General features: G+C 39.8%; 2 protein-coding genes across 2 annotated transcripts; both read right to left on the reverse strand.

Annotated features, from left to right (window-relative positions):
• Positions 1–2,127: 2,127 nt before the first annotated feature.
• LOC311307545 (olfactory receptor 52Z1P-like) lies at positions 2,128–3,063 on the reverse strand (the record flags this gene model as incomplete). The annotated part of the gene is made up of 1 exon (XM_084436361.1): positions 2,128–3,063. The coding sequence occupies one exon, from the start codon at positions 3,061–3,063 to the stop codon at positions 2,128–2,130; it is 936 nt and encodes a 311-aa protein (XP_084292487.1).
• Positions 3,064–10,192: 7,129 nt separating this feature from the next.
• On the reverse strand, positions 10,193–11,100 carry LOC311307555 (olfactory receptor 52A1-like; the record flags this gene model as incomplete). The annotated part of the gene is given in 3 exon segments (XM_084436373.1): positions 10,193–10,534; positions 10,538–10,908; positions 10,911–11,100. Coding segments are annotated over 3 exon segments (903 nt in total).
• Between the last annotated feature and the right edge of the window lie 219 nt (positions 11,101–11,319).

The raw sequence follows: 11,319 nt of genomic DNA on the forward strand, positions 1-11,319 counted from the left end.
GCAAAAAAAAAAAAAAAAGGTGATAAAGTACCCAAAAGGAACTAAACAGAAAACCCTACATGGGTCAATACCCAGAGTAGTAAGACTCAGAGCTTGGTGGTGAAAGCTTTGGAAAACAGAATACCAATACCGGCTTGTCGCTCAAACTCTGAGTTAAGGGAGAGAATGACTTATAAAGGGCACGCCCTGATTAGTAAATTAAACATGTGGAGCACTCCAAAATCATAATAGAACTAGAAATGGTGCTGAAATAACGTGGCTCAGCTGTGCGTGCACGAGCATGCAAGCAGGACATGCTTGGCATTGCTGCATTTGTTAGGTTGAGAGCTTTATGCCAATCCAAACCCTGTGTCTCTGTGACGTTCCGATGTCGAGATATGGCTGTTTCAATTCCCCCTTTTGACAATGAATGGGGGGAATTTTTCACTCTGCAAATCCAAAAAATGAATGGAGGTGAATGGTTGGCCATGTTTGGGCAGCTCGTGGACCCACCCCATGTTTCGGATCTACTCCAAAATTGAATAGGCCTATGCTACACCCCTGCACTGAGTTTCATAAAAAGCGGTCTGGTAGTTTTTGCCGCGTGATGCGAGGTAATTTCGGTGGCATGTGTTTCAGTGTGTTTGTCTTTTAGCAGGATTACACAAAAACTACTGGACCCATTTTCACAAAACTCTGTGGAAGGGTATAACATGGTCCACCTTAGAAACCATTACATTTTGGAGCGGATTTGAAGCACAGATTGGGTTCACGGGCCATTTCCTGGTTTGTCCTTTCACCTCCATTCATTTCTTGGACTAGGATTACACAGACCAACTATCATGAAACTTGGTGGAGGAGTGTAACCTTGGCCACCTTAGAAGCCATTCAATTTTGGAGTGGATCCGAATCACAGGGTGGGTCCATGAGCTGTTTTCATTGTTTGTTTGTTAGCAGGATTACACTAAACTACCAGACTGATTTTCATGAAACTCTGCGGAGGGATATAGCATGGGCCAATATAGAAACCATTCAATTTTGGCATGCACAGAGGCACGAAATGCATTCAGGGGCAGAAGTTTGTGCTCTCCATGGACCATTTCTAGTTATGCGATTTTATCCGCTCCACAAAGGTAACTTTAAATCCTCCGACTCCTCCTAACTTTTAGTAGGCTACCCCACTGCCCAGCCTGGCACTGTAGTTGAGCTTGAGATGAACAGGATACAGGAGTCTGCAGTTCCTCAAGCCACAGACATTAGCGTTAAAACTTCATTTGTCATTCTTATTAATTAAGGTGGGTTAATCAAACTGTATAGATACCATCATACTGTTGATTCAAACTGGCTCAGATAAACTAAGTTTAGCTGCAACTACAGCAGTATAGTAGTTATGATATTCTGTGATAATCCCTATTGTAGTTCTCGCCTTTGTTCATGTTACCTAAATGTCATATAAGTTAATTGTATAGAACAACTCACCAAGAATGACTATTGCATAACTGATTTGACAAAAATTCTCCACCAAGTGGGGGATACAATACCCACCCTTCATCTCCCTTTCCCATCCTGTTCCTTGCCATACTTTGCCTGTTGCTGAAATGACGCCACTGAATGACAACAAGTGATTTGTGATGCTGACTAGCAGCACCCCAGGCAAAATAAAATTGCAAGACAACCTAGCCTACTACTGTATCTGGGAGCACTTCAAGTTACAGTATGAGGATAATAATTAATTATATGGCAATAATAAATCAAGTTGATGCCTTGAAAGCACAAAAATTGAACTTCAATGAAGATTAGGTTAGAAAATACAACATTTGCCTGCTTTAATGTGACTTCCAGTATAAACCATGCCCACTTCCAGTCTTCCATCCAAATACAAATACAGATAATTCCATTGGTTGAACAGATACAGATAATGATGTCTCGGTACACCCCTAATGTACACAGCACTTCTGTAGCATTTACTGTTTTTCATATTTCAAACACTACACTTATAGCATATGGTAAATTAAGAAAATCTAACCTTGTCTGATAGAGTAATTTTGTTCATTATCACCAAACTTGCTGAACAGTCCCTATTTGGATTGATTCAGATTGGTATTTCTTCAGGTTGAGACTGATAATCATTAAAATGAGCAGTTGTTCTCAGAATGGCATTACCTTTAGACAAAATGACCCTAAAATCTTGTCTCTGATTTCCCTGGTCTTCAGGCCATATATTAATGGGTTTAATGTTGGAGGAAATATTAAAGTAGAGACACCTATAAACCTTCGTAAATGAGGGGAAAGTGTCTTCAGTCTAGATGATATAATCGTGAACAGACCTAAACATTCTAAAAGAAGAAAAATTATTAAATGTGTAGCACAAGTCTGTAGAGCTTTTCTTTTTGTTTCTGGTGTATTGCGTTTGAAACATGCAATAAGGATCTGAAAGTATGTGTAGAATATCATGCCCAGAGATATCACCTGCATGAAAACTAAGAGCACAAGTCCATAGATGTTATTGATGGTTGTGTTGGCACAGACCAGTGTCAACAGCGAGGGATTGTCACAGTAGGAGTGTGCCATCAGAGACCTACAGCGAGGTAAACGAAGCAGCAGGAAAAAAAGCACACCTATCAAAATCAAGTTACCCAGCCACACTACTGTGATGATTTTCATGATGTGGCCATTGCTCATAATTGTGTTGTACCTCAATGGAGAACATATGGCAATATATCTGTCATATGCCATAGCAGTCAAAATAAACACAGCACCCACCCCATAGACATGAATGAAGAAAGCTTGGGTGACACAAGCAGAGTATTGTATGGTCCTAGTGTCAAATAAAATCTTTTTGATGACTTGTGGAAAGAGTGCAGTGGAGCCTATGAGGTCGTTGATGGGTAGGTTCAGCAGTAGAAGGTACATGGGTTGGTGGAGACTCTTATTCAGGACAATTGTAAGAATCAGAAGGAGATTACAGAAGAGAATGATCAGGTAGCTCAGTGTTGCAAAAATAAATGCAGGGAAGATACTGTCAGGAGGCATATTGTAGCCTTGGAGGGTCAAAACCGTTGAAACATTTGCAAAATCATCCATTTTCTTGGAATTGGAAGCCAATATGTTGATGTCGATAATATGTCAGTAGTCCTTAAATATGAGACATTTACTTAGACAAAGGTCACACTTAGTGGGATTACAATTTGTAGATTAGATCAGATTCAAATATATTGAATGCAAAACTGTACTGTATATCCCTTGACAAACATGTAAACCTGGATGAATTTAAACATTGTTTTCTCAGCAGAGCATAATGAATTTGTATCTGTATCATGGAAAAGTAGCATGTTTACAAGTGATGTGTTGAGAACCACATTATACATATCATTATAGATAATAGAGAAATATTTAACTCTACATATTATATGAACCTATGTAAAACAACAACTTATTATCGTTTTCCTTAAAAAACACCAGTTTCACTTAGACAAAGGTCACATTTAGTGAGATTGCAATTTGTAGATTCAAATAAATTCAAAGCAAAACGGTGTACTGTACTGTATATCCCTTGAAAAACAAGTAAACCTGGATGAATTTGCACATTGTTTTCTCAGCAGAGCATAATGCATTTGTATTTGTATCATGAAAAAATAGCATGTTTACAAGTGACATGTATTGAGAACCACATTATACATACCATTATACGTAGATTACAGATACATATTTACCTCTACATATTAGCCTATGTAAAAAAAGGCTTACTATTATCTTCTTCTTTAAAAACACCAATCAAATTCAAATACAAATACTCTACAACAGCACAGTGCTTTGACAAATATTTTCGAATATTCTCTGTTGAAAAATGAAAGGGACTGTCTTGTCATGGCATTATATAGGCCATGGGCATCCGAAATTCCAGAGATATTTTGTATTTCATCATCCACAATGTTCTCTTGAGGGAGTAGGTAGGCTACTGTGCAGGCAGATTTACTTCAAAATTACGTCAGCACTTTGAAATTGTCTGATAATGAAAAGTGCTTTATAAATAAAACTAGAAAGGGTGATCAGAGAGCACCGGCCTCCACGCATTAATTCATTTTGTTGGTGTAACTCTGTTGAAGTGGTAAGATTCACAGCTCAGTTAGGCATGTAATAGCCTACCACAGGATCCAGGCTAAGAAAATGTAATTTTTCCTAATACCATGTTTATCTGATTTGCATCTCATGAATCAGCTATTATTTTGTTTTACAGGCATAGAAAGATAAGATAATGTTTGTACAGCAAATAAATGAAGTTTATATCTATCTACAGTATTTATTGCTGATTTGATTTGACTCATTGTAACGAAGAACCAACATTAATATAAAAGGAAAAAACATATTTGTCAAAATTTTAACCCCGGACTCCTGAAGAGGAGTGTCTTGTTCTGTTGGCCACCGGGCAGTACAGTAATCCTGGCAGGATACAGGATACATAAGATAAAGTGAGGGGAAATGGTCCAAATATGGCCAAGTCTTGTTCTAATTTTCATTCATGTATCCACCGAGTGATTCGGATCCGCTTCAAAATGTAATGGGTTGGCCCATGCTACACCCCTCCATGAGTTTCGTGAAAATCCTGCTAAAAAATGACCGAACGAAATAACGAACACACACGACTGAAAATATATACCTCTGCTGCCCCGGAGGTCGCCGGGCACATAGGTGATTAATAGTTTATCAATGACAGTTCCACTAATAGTGGAGCAGTTAAGACGTTTTTTAGGCAGAATTGTTCAGTTGGTGATACAAGCATTAATATTGCTTTCATTTTTCAAGATGTCCGCCACCTGGCTCTTTAAATGATGCCTTTTCTTTTAGATTTTGATTGGGATTTCTGATTGAGGTTTTAGTGTCCATGTTATGTTATGTTTTAGACCATGGTGAAGCCAATTGTGCAAACACAATCAACCTGAAATTCCATCATAGTGGCATATTTTTCAAAATGGCGGCAACCTGGATCGTATATTGAACATTTTCTCATAGAAATTGATTGGGTTGTCCAATTAACCCTTATCCTACTGACTGAAGTATACTTGTCATATCTCAGCGGTGCTTTATTCTATCATTACAATTTTTCATGACTTTGTCAATGGATTTGTTCCTAATGACATTCATATCATATCATTACTTCTGCCCCAGCGAAAGCGCAGGGTGAGAGGTAATGTTTTTGGTGGCTTTTTTGTTTGTTCAATGGAAGGATTATGCAAACTCCACCTGACCGATTTTCATGAAACCTGGTGGAAGTGTGTAGCATGGTCCAACATAGAACCCCTTCCATTTGGGAGTGGATCCGGATCACGGGACGGGTCCATGAGCCACCCAAACTCAGCTGGGCATTCACCTCCATTTATTTTTTTGGACTTAGGCATTTTTTGGACCCCATTCATTGTCAATGGGGGGTATTGAAACGGCCATATCTCGACATTGGAAGGTCACAGAGACACAGGGTTTGGACTGACATAAAGCTCTCGACTTACAAATGCAGCAATACCAACAGACATGTCCTGCTTGCACAAGCCACGAAATGCATTCATGGGTAGAGGTCTGTGCTCTCCAAGCATTTCTAGTTGTTTTCTGTTTCTGCTCAATTAGTCCATCCATCCATCCATCCATCCATCCATCCATCTTCATCCGCTTATCCGGGGTCGGGTCGCGGAGGCAGCAGCTCCAGCAGTTAAATGCTCAATTAGTGCTTTTTAAAAATATGAATGTATTTGGGGACCCCAGTCAAAGCAGCTATGCAGTTTTAACAGGTGGAAAGCTGTGTGGAATGAGCAGTTTGTTGGTTTCAGAGGCCAGTGCAGTTTTGATCGATTTCCCCCCAAAATTTTTTTTAGTTTTACACAGTATGAAAATAAGCAGTAAATCTACTAAAACAATCATTTATAGGGGTCCAAGCAGCCCCTATTGCTTTTGTTAAAGTTCTTTCTTTCTTATTTTTCTCCCCTAAAGTGTTTGTGCAGCTATAAACTGTATGCTCAAAACTCACAAAAATTGGCAGGTAGGTTGCACATCCCACCCACTACTCAGGCACATAAAATGGCACTCATTGACCTCAAGGTGGTTCTATAACAATCATGTTTACGTTGCAAGTTTGCCTCACTGCAACCTATGGTCAATTTAGAAGGCTGTCACTCTATATTTTTCAGAATATGCAAAATCAATCAACGTCTACATCTCCAAAAGTCTTCATTCATATGTTACCACGAACCAGAACAACATTCTTTGGATACTACATATCAAGTGTTTAAAACTGTGTTCAGATCAGTCAAACAATGAATACTCAGCAATGTTCAGTATCTTTCTGTAATTTGTACTGTAGGCACAACATTTTTCTTTTTCATCTAATCTTTTAACACATTTCACCAAGATATTTGACAACAAACCCAAAACCAGGATAATTTTGGTTTTTCAAAATACAGTTTGACTGTTATAATGATTAAAATTTTAAGAAGAGAAAGAACCCAGTTTTGCACATGTAATATTATTGCCTCAAGTTGTGCTATGTGAAAAGCCTGTGTGGTGGTGGAGTGGTAATTTAGCTTCTCTGGGGATTCAAAGGTTAACGGTTTAAATCCCCAGGTTGCCACATCTCCTTGGGTAGATGCAAGGATGAATATTTCCACTTTCAAAATCATGTTTTTGTCTCCCCCACTTTTTACAGTCCGACCACTAACAGCAGGCTATAGCAAAACAACAAGAAATAAAATCCTCTTTGTCTACCACTGGTTTATTCTAACCTATTTTACTATGAAATATTTTAGCAAACGTTAAATGGACTGCTAGAACCAGGGCCGACTTGTACCTAGCCCAGGCCCGGGACAAGATGATCTCGTGAGCCCCCCCCCTACAAACTTGTTTACGTTTACTACACAGATAAATATAACCATGTAGGCTACAGATCACTTACATCAAGGATCGCAAAGGAAATAATCTTTTGTTTTGTCAATAAACAAAAAACATCAGTTCCAATGTTTAATGAACAAAAGCACTTTTCGGGTTGCAGTCATTGATGAGGTCATAGAAGTTAATTTTCTCTGTCAGTTCACGCTCTAGAGAGTATTGCCAGGCCGTTTAATCTCTCCTGTGACATTGTGGAGCGCAAGTAATTTTTTTTTAGCAGTTTCAGTTTACTGAAGGTGCGCTCGCCTCCAGCCACAGTCACTGGCAGAGTTAGGAAAATGCGCAACAAGATGCACAGGTCTCCAAATATACTTGTTAGCTCCATTTTGTATATAGCATTCAAAAGGTCAAAAGGTCCGAGACTGTCTTTAAATGTTGCACTGTAGATAGTATTTACATGGTGGATTTGATCTTCGAGTGACTGTGAGAGATCATTCTCGTATTTCGCTGTCATTGACTTCCATTGCGGAAAAATTATAATAATAGGAAGACCACCAATTACAATAGGGGCTTCGCACCTTCAGTGCTTGGCCCCTAAAAATCAGGATCATTAAAATCAAAAATCTGAAGTCCAGCCGGGTTAGGGTAGGGCAAAATAATTGGAAAATAGATGTTTTCAGCCTGGTTTTAAACATGTCAGAAGAACTAGCGTCTCTAACTATACGGGGCAGCTGGTTCCAAAGGTAGGAAGCACGGTAGGAAAAAGCCCTACTGCCAGCTGATTTTTTGTGGATTCTAGGTGCAGTGAGATAGCCAGCATCTTGAATGAAGGACATGAGGAGGAATGTAAGGGACAATAAGGTCTGAAAGGTATGATAGAGCTTGCCCATGTAGAGATTTATATGTTAGCAGAAGGACATTGAAATCTGATCTGGCTTGAATAGGAAGCCAGTGAAGGGACTTAAGGACTGGAGTGATGTGGTCAATTTTTTTAAGTTCTGATGAGGATTCTGGCAGCAGTATTTTCGACAAGTTGTAACTTTTTGATAATGCAGATGGGTAAGCCAGAAGAAAGGATATTGCAGTAGTCAAGTTTATATGAAACAAAGGCGTGTATCAGAGTTTCAGCATCCGCCATATTGAGCATGGAACGGATCCTGGAGATCTTACGCAGGTGAAAGAAACCAATTTTGGTTATTTATTTTATGTGAGCACTGAAAGAGAGAGCTGAGTAGAAAAGAACGCCTAGGTTTTTAACAGTAGAGCTTTGAGTAATCAAGCAATCCTCGAAGTTGAGTGTAAGGTCTGCATGGACAGGCAGTTGTGCTTTAGGGCCGACAACAAGCAGTTTAGTTTTATTAGGATTAAGTTTTAAGCTTTAAAACCTTCTTTAGTACTATAGGTATGTTTGCTTCAAACGTGTTCTTATCACTGGGTAACACAGTTCAAACCTTCTTTCAAACAGCCTAATACAGTACATACTCTTATATTTACCCCAGTAAATCCTCTCTTGAGGGGATTTACTTCGATTTATCAGTGTGGCAATGATTAGCCTGCCTTAGGTTGCCTACCCCTGGTCTACAGTAAGTGAACCGACTGACGTTCATAGTCAGTAAAGCCTTCAATAAGGTGTCTACAAGGTTTCATACATTAACTTAATATAGAACGAGGCCAGGTCCACCTCCAGGACACCTATACTGTAGGTATAATTTCAAAACATGAGTATTTCAAATGTTCATTTACTGCACATAAATTCAATAACTGACACAGCACCACCAGGTAACCACATTTTTTACATGGCTTCTATAACATCTAGTGACAAAAAATCAGGCTTAATCCACTACACCACCAAGGATCTGGAAAGTTTGTGGCGTCATAGTGTTTTTGTTTTGCTGTTCTGGGACCACTGCCTCTTGTGGTAGCAACACAGAACTGCAGGTCAACAACACCACTGCCTCTTGTGGTAGCAACATAGAACTGCAGGTGGTAGCAACATAGAACTGCAGGTCAACAACACCACTGCCTCTTGTGGTAGCAACATAGAACTGCAGGTCAACAACACGACGGAGGAAGTTAGGGAGGGAGTGACAACCGGACATTTGCAAATCTTTGGTGCGCTGGCTTACAGCCACGCAAAAAAAGCATGACATGAGTTAATGTTCTCACTGGCAAAAAAAATAAATCAAGAACTGGAAATGGTGCTCGAAGGCACCATGTGCGTGCGAGCAGGACATGTTTGGTATTGCAGCAATCATTAGGTTGAGAGCTTTATGCAAGTCAAAACCGCTTGTCTCTGTGACCTTACCACATCGAGATATAGCTGTTTCAACTCCCCCCATTGACAATGAATTTTGGGCTCTGTGTTTGGCTCTTCCTCCAGTCCAAATCATGTGTCTCTAGCGCCCCCACATAGGGAGCTGGTTTCGTTTTGTTTTCATTCATAGACCCGGCCCATGATTCAGATCCACTCCAAAATTCAATGGTTACTAAGTCGGCTCATCCTACACCTCTCCACCAAGTTTTATGAAAATTGGTCTGGTAGTTTTTGCGTAAACATAGTCCAAAAAATTAATGGAGGTGAATAGCTGACCAGGCTGTATTTGGATCCTCTCCAAAATGTACTGGGTTCTAAGCTGAACCATGCTACACCCTTCCATCGAGTTTCGTGAAAATTGGTCCAGTAGTTTTTGCGTAGTCCTGCTAACAGTTAAACAGCCAAACAAACACACCACCAAAAACATTACCTCTCGCCTTGTGCTGTCAAAAAATGTAATGATTAAAATAATGCAATCCATCTAAGGGCGTATTCACATATGTTAGTGCGCACCATTGATGCGCACCAAAAGTGAAAGTGATAGTGAAGTGTTTTCATTTCTCAGCTACTGCGGTTCACTTTCACACAGCGCTTTCTTTACTCTGGTCCAAATGCAGCACCACAAGTCACATGAAAAGGTTCAGTGCTGTCATTGGTCAATATCTTTCTGGGGGCGGGTGCAAGCGCGTCATGAAAAACTTTTTAGGTCAAACATGTGGCGTGCACAAGGTAGTTGCGTCGGTCTGAGGTCGCGCGCTTTCACACCATAACTGGTGCGCACAAGAATTTGTCGGGTCTCAGTGCGGCTGTTTTGGTGCGCACCTGAGTGCGATTGCTGTGTTCACACAGGCCTAAACGAAGCGCTTTCGGGCCCAAAGCTCATTTGGTGCGCGCTAACTAGTGTCTGTGTGAATACACCCTAAGTCTCTTTGGTCTGGTTCTGTTTTGTTCTTAAAATTCTGGATGTACTGTTTCAAATCTGCTTACAACTTTATTGGAGTTTAGAGACAGTACAACTGATTGTCAATGTTATAATGACGACGCCCTTCGTTTACAGAAGAAATTAATATGTTGCCGAATTTCTTTCGTTTTCAGACCATATATTAGCGGATTCAAAATGGGAGGAAACACCATAATTGACACTCCAAAAGCCCTTCTTAAGTAAGGGGACACATATTCAAATCGATGAGCCATTAGGACAAAGCATGCATTACACTCTAATAATAAGAACACTACCAGGTGTGTGCCACAGGTCTGAATGGCTTTACTCCTGGCATCCGATTGTGTATTTATCACACAGGTGCGCAGGATTTGGATATATGTGAACATGACTAATATTAATGAAAGGCCTTGATAAAGTGCTATAATAAGCTAGCCATAGTAGTTGTTCAGACTTGTGTCCTCACAGATTAGCTTGACTAAAGAGGGGTTGTTACACATCATGTCGTCTATCGTCGTTCTGCAGATCTCGTAGCGTGTTACCAGACCCAACAGAAGCGTAATCAAGATAATGTTTATGATCCACACAATTATGATAATTTGAACCAAGTGAGTCTGAGTCATAATGGAGTTATACCTTAGTGGACAGCAGATAGCAATATATCTGTCATATGCCATGGCAGTCAAGATAAGTAAAGATCCCCCACCATACAGGTGAGTGGCCAGAGCCTGAAAGTAACATGCATGATATGAGATAGATCTGTTCTGTGAAAAAATGCTATGGACTAGTTGAGGAAAAAAGCTGTGGCACCGATCATGTCATTAACTGGCATGTTGAAGAGCAGGATGAACATGGGTTTATGCAGTTTCCTGTCCAATGCAATGATTGTTAGAACCATCAAATTACAAAACAGAATTATTACATAAGTAAGGGTTCCCAAAACGAATGCTGGATAAACATTTGCTGGAGATAAGGCAAGAGACTCCATAGTCAACATGATTGTAACATGCGAAGCATTTGTTTTCATGATTACAGTATACTGTTTTGCTGTTTCTGCTGGCTTGTCTAATGTACTGTATCCCACCTGCAAAAGACAAAAACAAGTGAAATTACTGATCACATTAGACCAATTAACTGAACTGAATAAGACCCACAATAATCAACAACTATGGTGACAAAAGGTGAAAACATCAAAAACTGTTAAAGTGATATTTTC

The sequence above is a fragment of the Borostomias antarcticus genome (genome assembly GCF_949987555.1).
Source record: "Borostomias antarcticus genome assembly, chromosome: 1".
NCBI lineage: Eukaryota > Metazoa > Chordata > Actinopteri > Stomiiformes > Stomiidae > Borostomias > Borostomias antarcticus.